This window comes from Oncorhynchus masou, chromosome 1 (assembly GCF_036934945.1).
Source record: "Oncorhynchus masou masou isolate Uvic2021 chromosome 1, UVic_Omas_1.1, whole genome shotgun sequence".
Classification (NCBI taxonomy): Eukaryota; Metazoa; Chordata; class Actinopteri; order Salmoniformes; family Salmonidae; genus Oncorhynchus; species Oncorhynchus masou.
In genome coordinates, this window is record NC_088212.1 from 42171017 (window position 1) to 42194265 (window position 23249).

Consider the following 23249-nt stretch of genomic DNA (forward strand, 5'->3'; position numbering starts at 1 on the left):
GCAGAATGTCGGCCAAAATCCATCTCACTCTATCTTCTACCACTTCCAGCCACTGGGCTTCCTCTCAGCACCATATTTGGTAGTGAGTGGAAACGCCAACCGAATGCTTCACATTTATACATCCAGTGAAATATCTGTCTCGTTGTTCTATCTGTGGCAAAACTGTCCCTCACGCTCTCAGCTAATGGTTATCCATCCATATGCTGCGTTCATAAGTTGGAAACTCAGAAAATATTACTGGAAACTGGAAACGAGTAACGAGTTGTGTGCGTTCATGTGCTTTGAACCCGTTGAGAATGGCTAACGGCAATAGCTATCATGCTCACAAACAAATGATAGTGTTCAAAAAACATATTAATTGATTGTTTTTTTATAAATAATGTTTTGTTGTTGCATATAACTGCCGAAAATGATGAGTTCAGCATGAAAGAGTCGAAGCCATAGAGATATATAGAGGACTCTTTATTTTTTAATTAAAAAAAAATATTTAACCTTTATTTAACTTCTTGAAACTCCCCATCCCGGATCCGGGTTTGTGACTAAAGCCTCAGGCTCATTAGCATAACGCAACGTTAACGATTTCTGAAAATCGCAAATAAAATGAAAATAATGCGTCTGCTCTCAAGCTTAGCCTTTTCTTAACAACACTGTCATCTCAGATTTTCAAAATATGCTTTTGAACCATAGAAATTGACTAATTTGTGTAAGAGTATGCAAAGCTAGCATAGCATTTTGAGTAGCATTTAGCACGCAACATTTTCACAAAAACCAGATAACCAAATAAATAAAATCATTTACCTTTGAAGAGCTTCGGATGTTTTCAATGAGGAGACTCTCAGTTACATACCAAATGCGCAGTTTTTCCTGAAAGCGTCTGTGTGTAGGAGAAATCGTACATTGCGTCTGGCTACCGAAACGAACCGAAAATTCAGTCACCTACAACGTAAAACTTTTTCCGGATTAACTACATAATATCGACCAAACATGGCAAACGTTGTTTGGAATCAATCCTCAAGGTGTTTTTTCACATATCTCTTCATTGATATGCAGTTCGTGGAAGCTTGCTTTCCTCTCTGTATCGCATGGAAAAATACTGGCAGGTGACTTTGCGCACCAATTTCGGCGCAGACACCGGGCGGACACCTGGTAAATGTGGTCTCTTATGGTCAATCTTCCAATGATCTGCCCACAAATACGTCACAATGCTGCAGACACCTTGGGGAAACGACAGAAAGGGTTGACTCACTCCTCTCGCATTCACAGCCATATAAGGAGACAATGGAAAACAGAGCCTCAAAAATCCTTGTCATTTCCTGGATGCCATCTCATCTTGGTTTTGCCTGAAGCTCACGATTTCTGGACACGTCAGAGTGTTTTCTTTCGAATGGTATCAATTATATGCATAGTCGAGCATCTTTTTGTGACAAAATATCTTGTTTAAAACGGGAACGTTTTTCATCCAAAAATGAAATAGCGCCCCCATAGATGTAAGAGGTTAACCAGGTAGGCCAGTTGAGAACAAGTTCTCATTTGCAACTGTGACCTGGCCAAGATAAAGCAAAGCAGTTTGACACAAACAACAACACAGAGTTACACATGGAATAAACAAACATACAGTCAATAACACAATAGAAAAGTCTATATACAGTGTGTGCAAATGAGGTAAGATTAGGGAGGTAAGGCAATAAATAGGCCGTAGTGGTGAAGTAATTACAATTTAGCAATTAAACACTGGAGTGACAGATGTGCAGAAGATGAATGTGCAAGTAAAGATACTGGGGTGCAATGGAGCAAAAAATATAACAATATGGGGATGAGGTAGTTGGATGGGCTATTTACAGGTGGGCTATGTACAGGTGCAATGATCTGTAAACTGCTCAAACAGCTGATGCTTAAAGTTAGTGAGGGAGATATGAGTCTCCAGCTTCAGTGATTTTTGCAATTCGTTCCAGTCATTGGCAGCAGAGAACTGGAAGGAAAGGCGGCCAAAGGAGGAATTGGCTTTGGGGGTGACCAGTAAAATATACCTTGCTGGAGAGGGTGGTATTGGTGGGTGCTGCTATGGTGACCAATGAGCTGAGATAAGGTGGGGCATTACCTAGCAAAGAGTTATAGATGACCTGGAGCCAGTAGTGGGTTTGGTGACAAATATGAAGCGAGGGCCAGCCAACGAGAGCCAGCTAACGAGAGCATACAGGTCGCAGTGGTGGGTGGTATATTGGGCTTTGGTGACACAACGGGTGTCACTGTGATAGACTGCATCCAGTTTTGGTAATTAGAGTGTTGGAGGCTATTTTGTAAAGAACATTGCCGAAGTCAAGGATAGTAATTTTTATGAGGGTATGTTTGGCAGCATGAGTGAAGGATGCTTTGTTGCAAAATAGGAATCCGATTCTAGATTTCATTTTGGATTGGAGATGCTTAATGTGAGTCTGGAAGGAGAGTGTAAAGTCTAGCCAGACACCTAGGTATTTGTAGTTGTCCACATATTCTAAGTCCGAACCGTCCAGAGTAGTGATGCTAGACGAGCGGGCAGGTGCGGGCAGCGATCGGTTGAAGAGCATGCATTTAGTTTTACTTGCTTTTAAGAGCAGTTGAAGGCCACAGAAGGAGAGTTGTATGGAGGTTAGTTAACACAGTGTCCAAAGAAGGGACAGAAGTATACAGACTGGTTTCGTCTGAGTAGAGGTGGATCTGAGAATCACCCGCAGCAAGAGCGACATCATTGATGTATACAGAGAAAAGAGACGGCCTGAGAATTGAACCCTGTGGCATCCACATAGAGACTGCCAGAGGTCCGGACAACAGGCCTTCTGACTTGACTTTCGAAGAACTTAGAAAGGAAGGGTGGGATAGATATAGGTCTGTAACAGTTTGGGTCTAGAGTGTCTCCCCCTTTGAAGAGGGGGATGACCTCGGCAGCTTTCCAATGGAAAGCTTCTTTGGTAATTTCAGACGATACAAAAGAGAGGTTGAACAGGCTAGTAATAAGGGTTGCAACAATTGCAGTGGATATTTTAGAAAGAGAAGGTCCAGATTGTCTAGCCCAGTTGATTAGTAGGGGTCCAGATTTTACAGCTCTTTCAGAACATCAGTTATCTGGATTTGGGTGAAGGAGAAATGGGGGAAGCTTAGGCAAGTTGTGTGCATTATATCATCTGTGACTGCATGGGCAGCGCGTGGAGGCTATAACTCAGAGGAATCCCTCCCCAGTTCACTACTTTGACTAATTAAAATGTCGGAAGCATGGTGGAAGCCCTCAAAGGCCCTGCCCATGCTAAAATTGCATTTTTGCCACTAGAGGCCTCTATCATTCTCTATGGGTGGGGCTCAGAGATGGCAAGAATTTCCCATTATTTTCTCATTGGAGGGGCCGTCAAGTGGATTATTCCCAGTGGTATGCTGGTATTTGCACATTTGCACCTAGAGTCAATAATACTGGTAGAAATATATCCCAAATTCCTTTAATTGCGCCATCCCAGACAAATTGTATTTAAAGGACTATAGGTGGTCAAAAATATGATTACAGCTATTTCCAATACTTTTGATTGATAGATGATGACAGTAGCCTGTAGTCTTTGCTCTTGTATGGTTGAGTGGTGCAAAAAGGGGCGTTTCTGTCGTGCAGAAGAATAGGCGTGTCTTGGTTGTTTGGTTACAGCTGATTATCGCGTCATCTGCTGCCTCCATCATCAATACAACACCGACTGCGACTATTAGCGGGGGAAAAAAACATCCACTGACAACATTTCATTATCCTTCAGAACCGACCGGAACGGGGCCAAGGCTATTTTTAACGAACAAACGGCTGTTACGATCATCGTGTCTCGAAACCAACAGTGGTGCTGAAAACAGTGAGTAGGCTATGTTATAGACAGGGCATACGGATGTAATGGTTCGATACGGTATCCCAGGCTACATCAAAGCGGCTCAGACAATGACAAATACGTGTTATTTGACTTCAACTGTAATCATTTCAATCTAATAATAACTGTTCGTGTTTCAGGAAACCCAGTCGTGCTTTTCGAATCCTGATATAGTCACGTTGAGATGGAGAGAGAAGGTGGGAGGGATGAGAGATGTGGATAGAATCACGGGTGAGAGTAAAGGAGACCATATCAGTAGAGAGATCGTGTGTTAGTTAGGCTGCTACTATAGCTTATCCGAGTGGAATTAAATAGTGTAGAAGGACATGGAGTGGGGGTTATAGCCTATCTGGCAGGAGCGACTCATTCTTTCTCTCTCTCTCTCTCTCTCTCTCTCTCTCTCATCTTCTCTTCCTCTCTCATGTCAATGCATTGAGGGTACTGTTGAATACTGTATGCCGTCACACATTGCAGTCTGTAATGTCTTGACCGCAGGGGAGAGTTGGTTAGCAATCGCTCCATCTAAATTTCATTGCAGATTGAAAGGTACAAGAGTAGCAAGATGTAACCTGGTGTAGTTGTCCACAATTGTGTACCTACGCACACACAACCACACTTCATAGCAGCACGTGCCTCTTTGCCGCGCTCTCACTCACTGCCTTGTAGGCAGGACCTAAGCGCCCACTCAAGCTGCACAAAGATACGCACTCGCGCACACACACACACATTCACACACACACATGAGTAATTTATAAGTTCAGAAACAACCTGAATAGTAACTAATAGTAACTGAATGTTTGCTATTCTGCACAGTTCATTGCTCAATCTTGGTCAGGTCCTTATTGTAAAAGATAATGTGTTCGCAATGTCTTACCTGGTGAAATAAAGGCTAAATAAATATAAATATTGGACGTTGCATACAGTGGTTGCTCCACTAAAATATTTGCGATTTTGCTGCTGTACTTAGAGGTAATTTATGGTTTAGTACAATACCCTGCGTCATCACTTCATTGTTCCAGACCAGCACAAGGGGGAGTTAGAGCACTGATTATGCTTTTGGGGCCTACTGTCTCTCTAACTGACAATGAATGGGTGACATAAACCTAAATAGAAACTGATAATTGTGCACGACTTCAGTATTACTTACTTAAACTGCAGTTACACTAAGGTTTTTATTATTTTATTTTATTAGAATTATTTTGCTCTTACTGTAGTAGTGTAGCCCACTCCCGACCGGTCACATTGTACAGAGTGGTGCAACGGTCTAAGACGCTGCATAGCAGTGCAAGCTGTGCTGATGCTGGTTCAATACCTGTGCCGGCCTTGACTGGGGGACTCATGAGACGACTGTAGGTGTTTGGTTTCTCTCCCTCTAAAAAAATAAATTGTCACACCCTGATCTGTTTTGCCTTTTGGGGATTTTCTCCACCCCCCTCCAGGTGTCGCCCATCTTCCCCATTATCCCCTGTGTATTTATACCTGTGTTCTCTGTTTGTCTGTTGCCAGTTCCTTTTGTTTCGTCAAGCCTACCATCGTTTTCCCCTCTGTTCTTGTCTCTCGATTGTTCCTGTTTTCTAGTTTTCTGCCTGCCCAGACCCTGAGCCTGCCTGCATTCCTGTACCTTTGCCACACCTATCTGGATTACTCCGCCCCTGCCTGTCTTGACCTGTCGTTTGCCTGCCCCTGTTGATTTAATAAACTGTTGCTAATTCAACATTGTCTGCATCTGGGTCTTACCTGAAACGTGATATAAATAAATAATTCTAAATAGCAAACTGGCTTTATTTACAAATTAGTAAAAATGTCACCCGATGTTCAAGAATGGCCTTTTTCTCACTCATTTTACGTTATATGGAATAATCTCCAAAATATTGTTATTTTTTAAATAAACTATTATTATTCATTTTGAATTATATAAAAGCATGGAGCCACACTGGGTAGCACAGAGTAACACTGTAAGGGTCACTGTAAGGGAGCTGACTAGGGAAATGTTCCCGCTGTTCTTAGTGCCAGTCTGCACTAAGTCAAACTAAAACAATGTAACTAATAATGTCATCTTTATGCTTTCGTTAATTAAATAATGATAAAAGATACTCTTTTAGAAGCCGATGTTTATTTAGTTATGGATCCATAATGAATTACTATGAAGGAATAAATATCACTGAATTACAGAAATATTGGAACAAAGTTGTCTAATGCAGGTAAACAAATGGTTGTTTACTGGAAAATACTTTTTCAAACTCACACGGTCACGTTGTACAGTGCCATTATGGCTATTAGCAGGTAGTTGGACAATAGACTTGCCTAGAAGGAGGGTAGGGGGATAATTCTATCGTCAAATGTATTTCTTAGTTAGGTTGGCTGTTTCACAACCGGCCATGATTGGTTGCAATTTCAGTTTAATCCACCAGAAAAGACTAAACAAATTATACTACAAAATGTATTATTATAATGAATCACATCCAACCGTGATTGGGAGTCCCATAGGGACTTTGCCTTTACAAATATTATTTTGGCCATTATTCAGATTACAATCGCTCACTTTTGTTTTTTTGAAAACAAAATAACCTCCAAAATAGTGTTATATATTATCAAGTTGATGGCACAGTCATTTAATATATATATATATATATCACCTTTATTTAACCAGGTAGGCCAGTTTAACCAGGTAGGCCAGTTGAGAAGTTCTCATTTACAACTGCGACCTGGCCAAGATAAAGCAAAGCAGTGCGACACAAACAACAACACAGAGTTACACATGGAATAGGGACAATAGGGAAAAAAATCTATATACAGTGTGTGCAAATGGCGTGAGGAGGAAATAAATAGGCCATAGTAGCGAAGTAATTACAATTTAGCAAATGAACACTGGAGTGATAGATGTGCAGATGATGATGTGCAAGTAGAAATACTTGTGTGCAAAAGAGCAAAACAGTAAATATAAACAATATGGGGATGAGGTAGGTAGATTGGATGGGCTATTTACAGATAGGCTGTGCGCAGCTGTAGTGATCGGTTAGCTGCTCCGATAGCTGATGTTTATAGTTAGTGAGGGAGATATAAGTCTCCAACTTCAGCGATTTTTGCAATTCATTCCAGTCATTGGCAGCAGAGAACTGGAAGGAAAGGCGGCCAAAGAGGTGTTAGCTTTGGGGATGGCCAGTGAGATATACCTGCTGGAGCACGTGCTACGAGTGGGTGTTGTTATCGTGACCAGTGAGCTGAGTTAAGGTAGAGCTTTACCTAGCAAAGACTTATAGATGACCTGGAGCCAGTGGGTCTGGCGACGAATATGTAACGAGGGCCAGCCGACGAGAGCATACAGGTCGCTGGTATTTGTAGTTGGCCACATATTCTAAGTAAGAACCGTCCAGAGTAGTGGTGCTAGTCGGGCGGGCGGGTGCGGGCAGCGATCGGTTGAAAAGCATGCATTTAGTTTTACTAGCGTTTAAGAGCAGTTGGAGGCCATGGAAGGAGTGTTGTATGGCATTGAAGATTGTTTGGAGGTTTATTAACAGTGTCCAAAGAAGGGCCAGATGTATACAGAATGGTGTTGTCTGCGTAGAGGTGGATCAGAGAATCACCCACAGCAAGAGCGACATCGTTGATATATACAGAGAAAAGAGTCGGCCCGAGAATTGAACCCTGTGGTACCCCCCATAGAGACTGCCAGAGGTCAGGACAACAGGCCCTCTGATTTGACACACTGAACTCTATCTGAGAAGTAGTTAGTGAACCAGGCGAGGCAGTCATTAGAGAAACCAAGGCTGTTGAGTCTGCCGATAAGAATACAGTGATTGACAGAGTCGAAAGCCTTGGCCAGGTCGATGAAGACGGCTGCACAGTACTGTCTTTTATCGATGGCGGTTATGATATCGTTTAGTACCTAGAGCGTGGCTGAGGTGCCCCCGTAACCAGCTCGGAAACCGGATTGCACAGCGGAGAAGGTACGGTGGGATTCGAAATGGTCAGTGATCTGTTTATTATCTTGGCGGCACCTATATAAAGCTGAGTGACTCAAAATAAATAAGTACCAACATTCTTTCTGATAGTCTTTATCAAAGAAATGTTTTGGTTATTCTGACCTGGACACCATGCACAATATTATAATAACCCATTTTGGTCTATTAGCATAACAATATACCTTGACCAACACCTGTCTGTATTTTGGTCATTTGTGGATGGGGCCTCCCCAGTGGCGCAGCTGTCTAAATCACCACATCGCAATGCAAAATGTGTTGCTACAGATACCCGTGCCGGCCGCCACCGGGAGACCCATGAGGCGGCTTTTGGTTTTAATTTAGAATCTTTCAATCCTCTATATGTAATTATTTGCGGAGAGTCACGTCATATTTTTCAATATACTGTAGGCCTACCGTAGGCGACATGAGTCTCACTCGTGTTGAGTAATGTGCTGTTAAAAGTGGTGTAGGTCTTATTTATTTAAAGAGCATATTGAAGTCTAGAAGGATTTGAAGCAATAAGCCTACAACTATTTTAGCACTGTTTTGCGCTGCTCTGAGACAAGCATGGGGACTGGTCTTGATAAATCAATGAGATATTTATTTTCACTGAATCTCCGTTTGGATATTGGTTAGACTAGAATTAGAAAATTTGTGTGTAGAAATGTTATGCTCTTAGGGTAACCTTTATTTAACTAGGCAAGTCCATTAAGAACAAATTCTTATTTACAAGGACTCCTTCCTTCCTGTCGGGGAAATTGAACCCCAGTCTCCCACGTGCCCGCACAACACAGGGATTCTTTAGCTAAATGAAGTACTGTAGCCTACTCCCGACCGTCACATTGTACAGTGAAATATTTTCCGTTCCATCCTAACGGAAACCCAGAGGGTTCGTTTTTCTTGGAATAGAAACACCATAATATTAATCTAATTAATTAAGCAACATTTCTTAAAATCAGTCCCATATACTTTATTCTTACAAAAAAAAGGTTTTACATTCTCTCGTACAGCCTTTATTGAAGACTATCAAATGCTTCTCTTAGATGCCCTCTGGTGGTCAAACTAGCACTAACTAGCATTAATGGTACCAGTGGTTGGCACTTAAATAACCTGCCATAGAATTCTGTGGCACCACGCAAGCTGTGCTGCAGTAGGCTGCACTTTTAAAGGACGAACCACTGTACTACAACACCATTTGACCGGAACTGTTATATTTTTAAACATTGTATTTCACTGTGTAGCATAATTGTTTAGACAGATGATCCAACCTCATTCATAGACGTCAGTGTAAATACCTGTATTACTGGCTCTGCCTTCTGCTACCATCTGGATGAACAGTCTATTTGCATGAGGGTACTTATGAAGAGCACATTATTAACTTCTCTCTCTCTTCCTCCTCCTCCTCCTCCTCCTCCTCCTCCTCCTCCTCCTCCTCCTCAGTGTGTGTGCCTCCAGTACCTCCTTTAGCCCTTGATGACCCACACTGCTTCCCAGTGTGTGAGGCTGAGTGACTCTCTGTCCCCTCTAACCCCTCACCCCTGACCCCTCATCATGGGCAGTGTGGGTAGTGGAGTGGCAGGGGAGCAGGAGTTTGCCATGAAGTCCGTGGGCACTAGGACCACCCTGCCTCGCGCTCCGCACCTGTCTCGCCGTTGCCCTGCCGACCGTAGCTGCAGCGCCGAACGACTCCCCCCACTCCCAGCGACAGCCTCCGAGGGAACCGCGTCTAGTGAAGAACGAGGAAGTATTAGTATTGGGACCGTAACTGGGAAAGACCGGCCCCCGGACTCTGACACAGACCGTACCGCTACAACTGCATCCAACTGTGACCGGGGGGATACAGGGATGGGATACGGAAATGGAGCAGGAAGGAGGGAGAGTGGAGAGAGGGAGAGTGGAGGGAGGGAAAGGGAGAGTAGAGAGAAGGATAGGGAGAGTAGAGAGTGGGAGAAAGAGAGGGAGAGAGAAAGGGAGTGGGAGAGGGAAAGAGAAAAGGAGAGGGCAGAAAGGGATGGAGACAGGGTAGAGAGGGAGAGGGATAGAGAGCGGGAGAGAGAGAGGGTAGAGAGGACGAGAGAGAGGGTTGAGAGAGCGAGGGAAAGAGAGCCACAAGGAGGGGTTGTGAGTCTGGATGTATGCAGTAACTTGGTGGGACTGGGGGGAAATGATATTGGTACTGGGATGACCCCCCACCAACAAAGAGACACTGGAGGGACCAAAACAGACAATCACAACAACCCTCCAAACCACAACCCACCCAAAATCCTGCCTGTCTCTGGCAAACTAGAGCAGGTATGTTCCTTTTCTCAAACAATTATGTTTGTAGCTAGGGTCATGTGGCTTATTGGCATAGTGAGTTAGTTCACAATTAGATCACAGCAAAACCAGGGTTGTGTGGGTTTGATTCCTGCATGGGACACATACTCTGCTGTATCCCTATATCATTGCAGTTACATAAAGATTTTATAATTACACTGTTATACAATTACTTGACTATCTTATAATAACTGATGAAATAGAATTTGACATGGTGAAAAGGTCTTACAAATAAATATTGCCATAGTATTTCATAATGATTTCTAGTGTTTACTGATTTAAGACATTGACGTAAAGGCTTTAAATGAGAATAACGGCACATTTCGGAAATCAAAGTGCACATCTCGGTCACTCGGAGAAAACGCTCACTTCAGCTCTAGATAGAACTTAGCTCTGTCACAGGGAAAATACTCCATTCGGCAAGTCCAGTCGATTGTGAGATATGGCATATACATTTTATGTCATAAATTTGGGTCATTGGTTCACTATTTTACCTTTTCTGAGATCTCTGCCAAGCAAGGCGGTAACCGCAGCTAACTCATGCAACAACACACGCACGAGGGTTGCTCCTCATGAACACAACACCGGCAGTTTTCAAAATAGCCTAAATCAGACTTTAGCACATCCCCCGACCCAACACAACACCCCTCAGTAGTAGCCTATTTCATTTGTCTTTTTCAATGCTCTGGAAACCAATCAGAAAATGCTGTACACTAAAGATGGTATTGTAGCCACACAAATACAATAGAAGATAATTGTCGATCTCATCAGAAACACTGATCACAACCTTTATCTCCTAAATTATGTCACTGGTGTAATTTTGTTAGAATTTTGGAATATATAAGGTTTTTGCCAGTTTCGAGTCCCGTAAGCGAAACAACACAGCTGAAGCAAAGTTTCACCCAAATTTGTATTTATTCTTTTTATATATTTTTTGTAATTTTACCTCCTTTTTTTCTCATCAATTTCCCGATATTACGATCTTGTCTCGTCACTGCAACTCCCCAACTGGCTCGGGAGAGGCGAAGGTCAAGTCATGCGTCCCGCCAAACATGACCCGCCAAACCGTGCTTCTTAACACCCGCTCGCTTAACCCGGAAGTCAGCCGCACCAATGTGTCAGAGAAAACACAGTTCAACTGACGACTGAAGTCAGCCTGCAGGCGCCCGGGCCCGCCACAAGGAGTCGCTAGAGCGCAATGAGCCAAGTAAAGCCCCCCCGGCCAAACCCTCCCCTAACCCGGATGACACTGGACCTATTGGGTGCCTCCCTATGGGACTCCCAATCCCGGCCGGTTGTTATACAGTCTGGGATCAATCTCCAGGCTGTAGTGACGGCGCAACACTGCAATGCTGTGCCTTAGACCGCTGTGCCACTCTGGAGGTGTTTCACCCACATTTTCGATAAGAAAATATCCACCTAGCTTTCTGTCATATCACCCATCCAAATCAAATAATTCCATGTGTTTGCCTTTTGTCTTTGTAAACTTGTACATAGCCTGTTCCATGATATGGGGTAATCCAATGAGCAACACTGCAGCTGATGATTGCAGTGATCATTATTCATCACATATGCTATATATAATCAATACACAACTTTGAAGGAGTAGGGTATTTGATGCAAACATAGGCTGTAAGAATACTTTTTTTCATTTTATAAAATTAGCCTACATTTTCACATTCTCTTGCTCGCTCGAGGAAGGCAATTTGTCCCTGCTTGCAAACAGAATCTCCTGCATAATTTCTGTAAATTATTGTCATTATTCTACCAATTTGTAAATGTTGGCTCATAATAAATGTAAATAAATCATATTTGATCTACCCCAATGAGCATCAATCACATACTGCATCTACTGTATCTATTATATCTGCACAAAATGTTCTTTCCAATGATATGTTTGCTATCAGCTGGCTACTGTAGAAAAGTTAGAATGTCATGAAACATTTGTTGCATAACTTAGCCTTTTAGCCCATATGTGTCATGCTATGAAGTAGACAATTATGTGGCACACTCAGTAGTCTTTCCCTCTCATTTTAGTAGATATATTTTGCTGTAATCATCTGATCACACCATGCAACGAGGGATGTAGCCTACAGTCAGAGAGGGAAGATGGACAATGTTGACAGGCAGGTTAAATTATGTCCAATGGGGTTGCAAGCTTAAAGTGTGAGGCGGGATTAGGTCGGCTCCTTTCCTCTTTGCTTGGCAGAGATCTCAGAAAAGGTCAAATTGTGAACCAGCGAGCCAAATTTATCACATATCTCACAATCGGTTGGACTTCCCAAATGTAGTATTTTTGCTGTGACAGGACGTTTATATTTTTCATAGATTTACATTATTCCACAAAGTTTTCTCTAGCGCTGCAGTGAGTGTGGGATGTCTAACCCTGTGACATTGCTCTGCCTCTACCTCGCTCTATCTGAGTGAGAGATGTTCGCACTTTGACAGACAGTCCATCAACGAGTCAGGGGGGTTTAGGAACATAGACACATTTTTTTCCTTCGAAATTTGCTGTTATTCCCCTTTAATGTGTTGTTTTGCTAACAGTTTCCTCTCCTGTTTCTTTATAACCATCTCTACCCATATCGCTCTTTACCCAAATCTCTCTCTCCTTCCTCCCCCTTTGCCTTCAACTCTCTAGAACAACTCCGGGCTGGTTCGTCCTTCTGCATTCAAACCAGTGGTTCCCAAAAGCTTTCACTCCATGCAGAACCTCGTAGGCCAAACCAGTAGTGGTGAGCGTAGGGGTGCGGGGGGGCGTAGAGAAGGAGGAGCAGGGGGAGGAGAACCAGGGGCAGTTCCAGAGGCCCTCCTTCTAGACCAGGACAGCCCAGGAAGAGGCAGCATCCGGGCAGAGGGAGCAGGGGGGGGTGAGGGTAAAGGAGGGGTCCAGGGGGGATGTCAGATTCGGGGAGAAACTCCTTGACCAGCCTGCCCACCTACACAGGCACTGGGTCGGGCTATGTGCCCCCAGCAGCCCTGGGTACTCTAAGTGCTTCTACCAGCCATATCAACAGACTGGGGACCACAGCTGGAGCTGCAGTGGCTCAGGACAAGCTGGAGAAACCAGGCTACCAGGTGGGTAGGGTCTTTTGAACATAATTACAGACACTGCAGTCGACTCCAAATGAGTTCACATTTGATAAGCATTAACATACTTTTAGCGTAGTGCAGTTTACCAGCAGCAATTCATATACTGTACATTGCTTTTACTTGTTCTGGGTATCTGCACCTATCCAGTTTGGTACCAGTCCAGTGTGGACTGTATATGAATCTATGTGAGACTATTCCAGAATGGGCTGAGTGCCTCGGACAGTGGCCACTCCTCTTCAGGAAAGAGCTCCTCATCCTATCAGAGGCTTAGCCACCTGGGGGACACCCCAGCACCCCTTCGCCCCTCGCCTTCCTCTGATGACGTCATCCAAGACCTGGAGGACCGGCTCTGGGAGAAGGAACAAGAGGTGAGAGGTGAAAGGTCATTTAGTGGTCAAGGGTTATTTATTTTAGTAGATTTCATGGATGTAGCAATTGCTTCAGTCAGTGCCAACAATCCTTCCCTCCTCTCCTTCCCTCCTCTCCTCTCCTGAGCTCTCTCTCTCTCCTCTCCTCCCCTCTCCCAGGTGCAGCACATGCATCGTAACTTGGACCAGAGCGAGGCAGCCATCGTCCATGTTTTTGAGGAGAAGCAGCGCGTGTGGGAGAGACAGATGGAAGAGCTGAGACAGAACTATGCCTCCCGCCTGCAGCAGGTGACCACACATTCCACAGCGGCATTAACCAATTTGAATCCACCAAATGTTGTTCATCTCTTCCTCTGTGTACAGGTGACGCGCCGAGCCCAGCGCTCACAGAATGCCCTGCAGGCCCAGATCACCCGTCTGTCGCAGGACAAGCGGCGCCTGCAGGAGGAGATGCCTGCCTTGCTGGCCCAGAGAGAAGAGCTGGAGAGGAAGTGTCTGGACTTCAGGAAGGAACAGGCCGACATACTGCCACGCCTGGAGGAGACCAAGTGGGAGGTGTGTGGTGGTGTGTGTGTGTGTGTGTGTGTGTGTGTGTGTGTGTGTGTGTGTGTGTGTGTGTGTGTGTGTGTGTGTGTGTGTGTGTGTGTGTGTGTGTGTGTGTGTGTGTGTGTGTGTGTGTGTGTGTGTGTGTGTGTGTGTGTGCGTGCGTGTGCGTGTGTGTGTTTGTGCATGGAGCGTCGGTGTGAACAGCCCCATAACACTGCAGCTCTACCTTACTACACTATTTGCTTTCCCTGCTGTGTGGTCCAGGTATGTCAGAAAGCGGGGGAGATCTCCCTGCTGAAGCAGCAGCTGAGGGAGAGCCAGGTGGAGGTGACCCAGCGGGCGGGAGAGATGGTGGCCCTCAGGGGTCAGTTGAAAGAGGCCAACGCTCAGCTGAGAGACCGGGAGGAGGTCATGCTGGGCCTCAAGGACTCCTACACCAACAAGAGCCTGGAGCTGGAGCGCTGCCAGGGAGAGCTAAGAAGGACGCTGACTGAGGTAGCTATACACATACAGACCTGTAAGTCACATTTCTGATGACACAAATATGTGACACTAGATGGGATATCCTGTTGTTTTAGAGTTAGGGGTCAAAATGAAACCGGACCATACACACACAAACAGTATATGCACACTAGTGCTGAGTGATTAAACAACTCATTGACCGACGTTGGTTCAATTATTTGAATTCCCTTGATGTATTTATTTTTCTGTGAGCTCAATGTGCACATTGCACAGTTCCTTTAGTGACAAATGAGATCCAAACTTAACAGTTCGATGTAGTAGGGAGTTGTTGTTTCCAACAGGACCGTATTCTATATAGTTTAGTACATAAAAAGTGGTACTTTTTTACAATAACCATAATCCATTTGGCATCTACTTGTCCGGTCTGCATTTCATTTACACCTACTAAGTTAGATTAGTGTGGTAAAACACGGAGAGGGACAGAAGAATGTGTGATCTTGACGTGATATATAGAGAAGCTGTTGCTTGGCGAAGTGTCTCTACCTGAAAATACATGCTCTAAGTGATTGATAGTTGGTATTCAGCAGTCTAAAAAGTATGCCTTATTTACTTTGAAGAACTACAAAACAGTGATTTTGTCAGACAGTGTAGGCAGCAGCTCTATAGAGATGAGATGATGACTTGGAATGAAATGATAAAGTCAGCGAATAAAACAAATGTACTATACACAACAATTTTATTAAAACAAAGTGAATAAATGATGGTAGTAAGCAGTAATGAGCAGTCACTACTAAGGTTTCACATTTTGGGGAATATTCAGAGGTCGAAACTTTCCGTGGGAATTAACTAGAGGATATGGGAATTAACGGGAATATATGGGAATTAACAGAAATATATGCAAATTAATATTAATATAATTTAAATATAGATGTATTTTGCATTGTATATATTTACCATATCATATGGAGACAGAAACATAAACCTTTTACCTTTTCATAAGTAGACATAATTGCAAATTATTAAATCCTTCCGATATAAATGTTAAAAACGATTTAGTTACGAATTTAACTTTAATTAAATGAGTTGACTATTCTCATGGGATGATTTCACTGAACAACAAAAGAAAGGGAATGTTGAATGATCCCCAATGATCCATCGCATCTCCCAAAAACGTTTTCAACATGATAGTCTAGAAACGAAAGCTTTGGTTGTCTGCCTCTCAGGCTTCCATGTCTTCTCCCTGGACCTCCTCAATGTCCACCTCTTGAACATCAGACTCTGAAGCCTCATCGTCATTGTCACTTTCCAACCTTGTTGAGGATGGCTCATTGTCAGGCTCAAAAAGCCTCAAATTTGCCTGGATGGCCACCAATTTTTCAACCCTTGTATTGGTCAGCCTGTTGTTTGCTTTGGTGTGTGTGTTCCCAAACAAGGACCAGTTGCGCTCCGAGGCGGCTGATGTTGGTGGGATTTGAAGGATGATGGAGGCAACAGAAGAAAGAACCTCAGATTCACAAAGTCCCTACCATCAGGTGGCTGATGAGATATGTTGGCACGACTGCCATATTGCATCTCCATCCCAAAGCCCTTGTTGGAAGTTTACTTCGCCAGACTGCCAAGAACCTTGCCCTCATCCATATGTGATATGTGATATGGCCATTTCTTGGAGAGACTCCTTCCCCTCCAGGAGACTGTCAAACATGATGACAACACCACCCCAATGTGTGTTGCTGGGCAGCTTCAATGTGATGCTCTTATTCCTCTCACTTTGCTTGGTGAGGTAGATTGCTGCTATAACTTGATGACCTTTCACATATCTAACCATTTCCTTGGCTCTCTTGTAGAGTGTATCCATTGTTTTCAATGCCATGATGTCCTTGAGCAGATTCAATGCATGAGCAGCACAGCCACTTTAGACCAAGCAGCCTTCATGTTTGTAGCATTGTCTGTCACCAGTGCAAATATCTTCTGTGGTCCAAGGTCATTGATGACTGCCTTCAGCTCATCTGCAATGTAGAGACTGGTGTGTCTGTTGTCCCTTGTGTCTGTGCTCTTGTAGAATACTGATTGAATGGTGGAGATGATGTTGTCAATTATTCCTTGCCAACGAACAATCGACCACCCATCAGAGATGATTGCAATACAGTCTGCTTTCTCTATGATTTGCTTGACCTTCACTTGAACTCTGTTGAACTCTGCACCCAGCAAATGAGTAGATAAAGCATGTCTGGTTGGAGGGGTGTATGCTGGGCGAAGAACATTCAGAAATCTCTTCCAATACACATTGCCTGTGAGCATCAGAGTTGCATAGTTGCATACACAGCTCGAGCAAGACATTCATCAGCATTTCTCTGACTACGTCACTCCATTGAGTCAAAAAAGCGTCTAATTCCAGGAGGACCATGAAGTATTGCTATCGATAAGGTGTCTGATTTATCATTTTCACCTCAAATAGAAGTAGAGGGACTTTTGTCAGAGGTTGCTTGTTGTGAGTGCTGTGGGAACTATGCACTTGGCCAGATGAGTCTGCATCTTTGCTGCATTCTTCACGTATGATTTGGCACAGTATTTGCAAATGTACACAGCTTTTCCTTCTACATTAGCTGCAGTGAAATGTCTCCACACATCAGATAGTGCCCATTGCATTTTCCTGTAAAGATTAGGGGAAAAATTGGAATAAAAAACAAATCCAATTCCATGTACAGATAAATAGTTAAGCAATTAGATTATACAACTCCTTTGTAAGATAAATGTTTTAAAATGAAACATGTATGGAAACAGGTGACTTAACACTCCTCAGTTAGCAGGCTCAAGCAAGCTAAAACCCACATGGTCGCAAAAACTAGCAGAAATTGTTAACAAGTTAGAAATGATTTAAACACACTTTTCTGTGTTCTACTATTTACTAGTTAATAAATCATCATGTATGTCATATAAAATACACTGCTCAAAAAAATAAAGGGAACACTTAAACAACACAATGTAACTCCAAGTCAATCACACTTCTGTGAAATCAAACTGTCCACTTAGGAAGCAACGCTGATTGACAATAAATTTCACATGCTGTTGTGCAAATGGAATAGACAACAGGTGGAAATTATAGGCAATTAGCAAGGCACCCCCAATAAAGGAGTGGTTATGCAGGTGATAACCACAGACCACTTCTCAGTTCCTATGCTTCCTGGCTGATGTTTTGGTCACTTTTGAATGCTGGCGGTGCTTTCACTCTAGTGGTAGCATGAGACGGAGTCTACAACCCACACAAGTGGCTCAGGTAGTGCAGCTCATCCAAGATGGCACATCAATGCGAGCTGTGGCAAGAAGGTTTGCTGTGTCTGTCAGCGTAGTGTCCAGAGCATGGAGGCGCTACCTGGAGACAGGCCAGTACATCAGGAGACGTAGAGGAGGCCGTAGGAGGGCAACAACCCAGCAGCAGGACCGCTACCTCCGCCTTTGTGCAAGAAGGAGCAGGAGGAGCACTGCCAGAGCCCTGCAAAATGACCTCCAGCAGGCCACAAATGTGCATGTGTCTGCTCAAACGGTCAGAAACAGACTCCATGAGGGTGGTATGAGGGCCCGACGTCCACAGGTGAGGGTTGTGCTTACAGCCCAACACCATGCAAGACGTTTGGCATTTGCCAGAGAACACCAAGTTTGGCAAATTCGCCACTGGCGCCCTGTGCTCTTCACAGATGAAAGCAGGTTCACACTGAGCACATTTGACAAACGTGACAGTCTGGAGACGCTGTGGAGAACGTTCAGCTGCCTTCAACATCCTCCAGCATGGCCGGTTTGGCGGTGGGTCAGTCATGGTGTGGGGTGGCATTTCTTTGGGGGGTCGTTACAGCCCTCCATGTGCTCGCCAGAGGTAGCATGACTGCCATTAGGTACTGAGATGAGATCCTCAGACTCCTTGTGAGACCATATGCTGGTGCGGTTGACCCTGGGTTCCTCCTAATGCAAGACAATGCTAGACCTCATGTGGCTGGAGTGTGTCAGCAGTTCCTGCAAGAGGAAGGCATTCATGCTATGGACTGGCCTGCCCGTTCCCCAGACCTGAATCCAATTGAGCACATCTGGGACATCATGTCTCGCTCCATCCACCAACACCACGTTGCACCACAGACTGTCCAGGAGTTGGCGGATGCTTTCGTCCAGGTCTGGGAGGACATCCCTCAGGAGACCATCCACCACCTCATCAGGAGCATGCCCAGGCATTGTAGGGAGGTCATACAGGCACGTGAAGGCCACACACACTACTGAGCCAAATTTTGACTTGTTTTAAGGACATTACATCAAAGTTGGATCAGCCTGTAGTGTGGTTTTCCACTTTAATTTTGAGTGTGACTCCAAATCCAGACCTCCATGGGTTGATAAATTTGATTTCCATTGATAATTTTTGTGTGATTTTGTTGTCAGCACATTCAACTATGTAAAGAAAAAAGTATTTAATAAGAATATTTCATTCATTCAGATCTAGGATGTGTTATTTTAGTGTTCCCTTTACTTTTTTGAGCAGTGTATATTCACCCAACCCAGTATTGTAATCAAAATATATCAGAAAGCATGTAGTCCTTGACTCAAACAGTGTAGTAGTGTGGGCTCAAAAGCATCTCGTTAGTGTGCAAGATCTTGAGAATCAGCTGTATATGTGTTGGAAGAGTGCACTGCACATGTGACGGAAGAATGCACTGTGCATGCAGGGGGTTGCAATTCCATTGAATTGGGGATAGTTTAACCAAAATATGCCACAAAACCTAGAATTGTCCGGGCTTAACTTCCCATGGACAATTTCTGGAAAAATTCAGGGAAATTTACCAGAAAGTTTCTGACCTTTTGAAACCCAGTCACGACCATCATTGGACTTGTATTAATTGTTTTATTCTGTGTTGTTACAGTATTCAACCCAAATAATTTATCCAAAATTGAAAACCGGGATAATTTTTAAATGTTGAAATATTTTTTTATTCCGAACCAACCTCAAAAAGCACAACTGTTTTTTTTTAAGTACTATGAATAGATGATGGTTAATAAGTGATGTGCAGTAATGGACATTCACTACCATCATGGGACTTTTACGAATTATTTTATTGTGTGTTGTTACAGCATTCAAGCCAAATAATAAAAATTGAAAACAGTGAACCAACCTCAAAAAGCTCAGAGACAGCACTAATGCACACTAAAACCTCCTTCTCTTTGTCAGGTGTCTATCCTGAGGGAGAAGCTGGGTGTGTTTGAGGCTGAGGTTCTGGGTCTTAAACGAACTCTGGGGGAGCTGGGCGGAGCGGTTGATCCTGCCATAACCCAAACCCTAGCAGCAGGAAGACTACTCCCCCCCTGGGGGGCTCTCTACTGCCTCCGCACCCCCACTGAGCCCTCATCCACCAACCTTACCCACACCTCAGATGCCCTGCTCAGCTTTCAGAGTGATGAGGCAAAAGCCCAGAGGCAAGAGACACAGAGACAGGAGAGGCAGCAGCGTGAAGAGGCCCAGTGGTGTGACATGCAGCCACGCCAGGAGGCCCATCTCCATCAGGAATCCCAACTGCGTAAGGAAGCTCAACTTCGTCAGGAAGCCTACTTGCGTCAGGAGGCCCTGCAGCAGCAGCGCCAGGAGGCCCAGTGGGAGGAATCAGGGAACCTGCGTGAGCAGCTGGAACAGCTCCAGGGGGCCTTACGTCTAGAACGTCAGCAGAGAGAGCTCCAGGCCCACAGTTTTGACCAGGAGCGACACACCTGGATTGATGAGAAGGAGCGTGTGCTGAAATACCAGGCGCAGCTTCAGGTCAGCTATGTGGAGACTCTACAGAAAAACCAGGCTCTAGAGCAACAGGTGGGACAGCTGGGGACCAAACTTACCCCCTCCCCCTCATCTTCCATCTCCCCTCCCCCACCACCAGCACTGTCAACCCTCCCTCCCCTGCCCTCAGTCCCTCTCCCAGCCCCCATTGCACTCACCCTCTCACCCCCGCACTGTGAGGACCAGAAAGGCCCCCTTCCCTCCTCCAGCTGCCCCCACCCTGGGCAGGTCCCTCACGCCTGGAGAGGATAGAGTCCACTGAGATTTAGAGAGGCTCCATTCCACTGAATATCAACTTGATTACAAACAACAAAAGACATATTAAGCTACAAAACAGAACTGCAACGCAAACTGTACCATTGAATATTGTACAGTTAAAACAACCAATGCAAACTGAACAGCAGAGAACAATACAATAGAGTTTAGACTATGAACACAAACTATAAATGATTACAATACAGTATTACAGAAAACAACAGAAAAACAAAATCAACGGCTACGTTATCGAATGCAATATAAACGACATTACAGGCAAAGTACACTATATCTGAATATTAAAACTAAACTACTCAATCCTGTCAATGATAGAGTATCCATTGCTTACCAGGCAGTCTTGGTGGGAAGCAGTGACACTCAAATGGAAGCAAGATTGACACCAAAAGTTCCAAGATGATAACATTCTAGTTTGAATGCAAATAATCATGTTATTGTTCTGGAAGGCTTGGTACCAACCTGGAGGGTAGTTTGCCAAACTGCATGTCTATGATAATGGGACATGAAGTCGGGGAAACCAGAGTCATATTTTAGAGGATAATCAGGGGCGATGTTTTGCAGAATGTGCTTGTCTTTTCCATTTCTGAGACGATGTTTCTCTCAGGTGTGTGAGAGGATTGTGATGAGAAAGTGGATGTGTCGGAAAGTGAAAATTGGGGATGAAAAATCAAAAATGTTTCTTAATAGGAGGAAATTAGGAGAATAGTAGTATAGTTGATTGGTAGCTGTTTGGTTGGTTCCATTTCAGATCATTTCCTGAAGTGGCTTGAGATTAAATTTAGTCGAACTCTGAATGATTCTTAATGTAGATTCAGGGATATTGGAGAACCTCCCACTAGGCACAGATGTCATTTCAACGTCTCTTCGAAATTGGTTCTTCGTCATTTCATTGAAATGATGTGGAAACAACATTGATTAAACCAGTATGTGCCCAGTGGGCTGGCTCTCTGGCACTACAAACTGTCCGCAGGGACTAAAGATGAACACAAGGGGTCAGCATTGAGCTGTGTCAGAGCTCCCCACCAGCAGAAAAAATTACTTGAAAATGACTGTTTATTCCGGGGTCTGCAAAAGAGACACGGAAACACACTGGCTTTACTCGGATAGTGTCATTATTTATACTTTCAGATCATGCTTTTATGACCAAGAGTGGGAGGAAAGGAGAAGACCAAGTGACAAGAGTGAGCAGAAAGAATGAGGTGAAAAAAGTGAGGATGGAGCTGAAACTGCCTTCATACGTAAAAATAGGAGGCAAGTGAGAGTACAATAGTGAAAGAATGAGCGGCTTGGTCCAGAGAAAGGCTGAATTAACTTTCACCCACCCAGCCCTTTCAAATCAGCAAGGGTGCAAGTTTTCAAAATGGGATGCATCCCAAAGGAAGACATTGCCTTCCCAAGGTAGGGTTCAGACTTACTGCACTTTGTCCTATTGAGGAGATCAGACCGGAAGTAGACTCGATTAGATGTGAATAGTATGGCTTTTATGTGTTCATGTTTATTCCAGCATACCAAGACACTGCGTGTGAATATTTAAAGAAATCAAATTATTACTATTACAATTGTTATTATTATTCTTGTGAATCGGACAAGTATTATAAGCTTTTCTTGAATGTTTCTTAACTGTATATGAATGCTAGTTTAGATCTACTACATGGTTCAACCATATTGTAAGAATATGTCGAACATCAACTACTAACAATATCAACTATATCCAAAGCCATTGTTAGTTTATTTTTTCTTGTTGGTGATGTCAACGTAATTACTGTATTGTTTTAGAGAGGAAATTGCCACCAATGTTTTTGTACTTATTTTAACGGTTTGAATTTATGTTATTGCAATGGCTTGATGAAGATCACTCCTGGGTAAAATCAAATGGAATCAATAAAGATACAAGTAAATAAACATGACTTCATTTCCAATAAGGTGATTAATACACAGTGTACAAAACATTAGGAACACCTTCCTAATATTAGGTTACACCCTCTTTGCCCTCAGAACAGCCTCAATTCGCCGGGGCATGGCCTGATTCTACAAGGTATTGAAGGCGTTCCACAGGGATGCTGGCCCATGTTGACTCCAATGCTTCCAACAGTTGTGTCAAGTTGGCTGGATGTCCTTTGAGTGGTGGACCAACAGTTGTGTCAAGTTGGCTGGACGGTGGACCATACTTGATACACAAGGGAATGTGAAAAACCCAGCAGCGTTGCAGTTCTTGACACGTTCAAACCGGTGCACCTGGCACCTACTACAATATGATCTTGTTGCCATCTGATGCACATTCAGATGTCATAAATCAGCACTGCAAAGCTCTCCCTGCCTTGATTGTGCCTCAATTGTATTACCGTTGATGAAATCTGAAAAATGTGCATGTACACCTTGGCCCATCTACTGTTGCTAGCCCAAATTCTGACTTGTGCTCTGATATCTGGTTCACTGATTTCTGCTCTCATAAAAGCCTGGGTTTTCTGCACACTAACACTAGAAGCTTATTACCTAAAATGGATCAATTGGGTTCACAGCTCCAATCCAGATGTGTTGCCCATTACTGAGACGTGGTTAAGAA

General features: G+C 43.8%; 1 protein-coding gene across 1 annotated transcript; it reads left to right on the plus strand.

Annotated features, from left to right (window-relative positions):
- Nucleotides 1–9783: 9783 nt before the first annotated feature.
- Nucleotides 9784–22593, plus strand: LOC135544599 (leucine zipper putative tumor suppressor 3-like). Its single transcript, XM_064972343.1, is given in 9 exon segments — nt 9784–10120; nt 12786–13025; nt 13028–13222; nt 13438–13605; nt 13765–13893; nt 13969–14160; nt 14416–14646; nt 19817–20600; nt 20603–22593. Coding segments are annotated over 9 exon segments (2130 nt in total). The 5' UTR covers nt 9784–10009; the 3' UTR covers nt 20683–22593.
- The last annotated feature ends 656 nt before the right edge of the window (nt 22594–23249 follow it).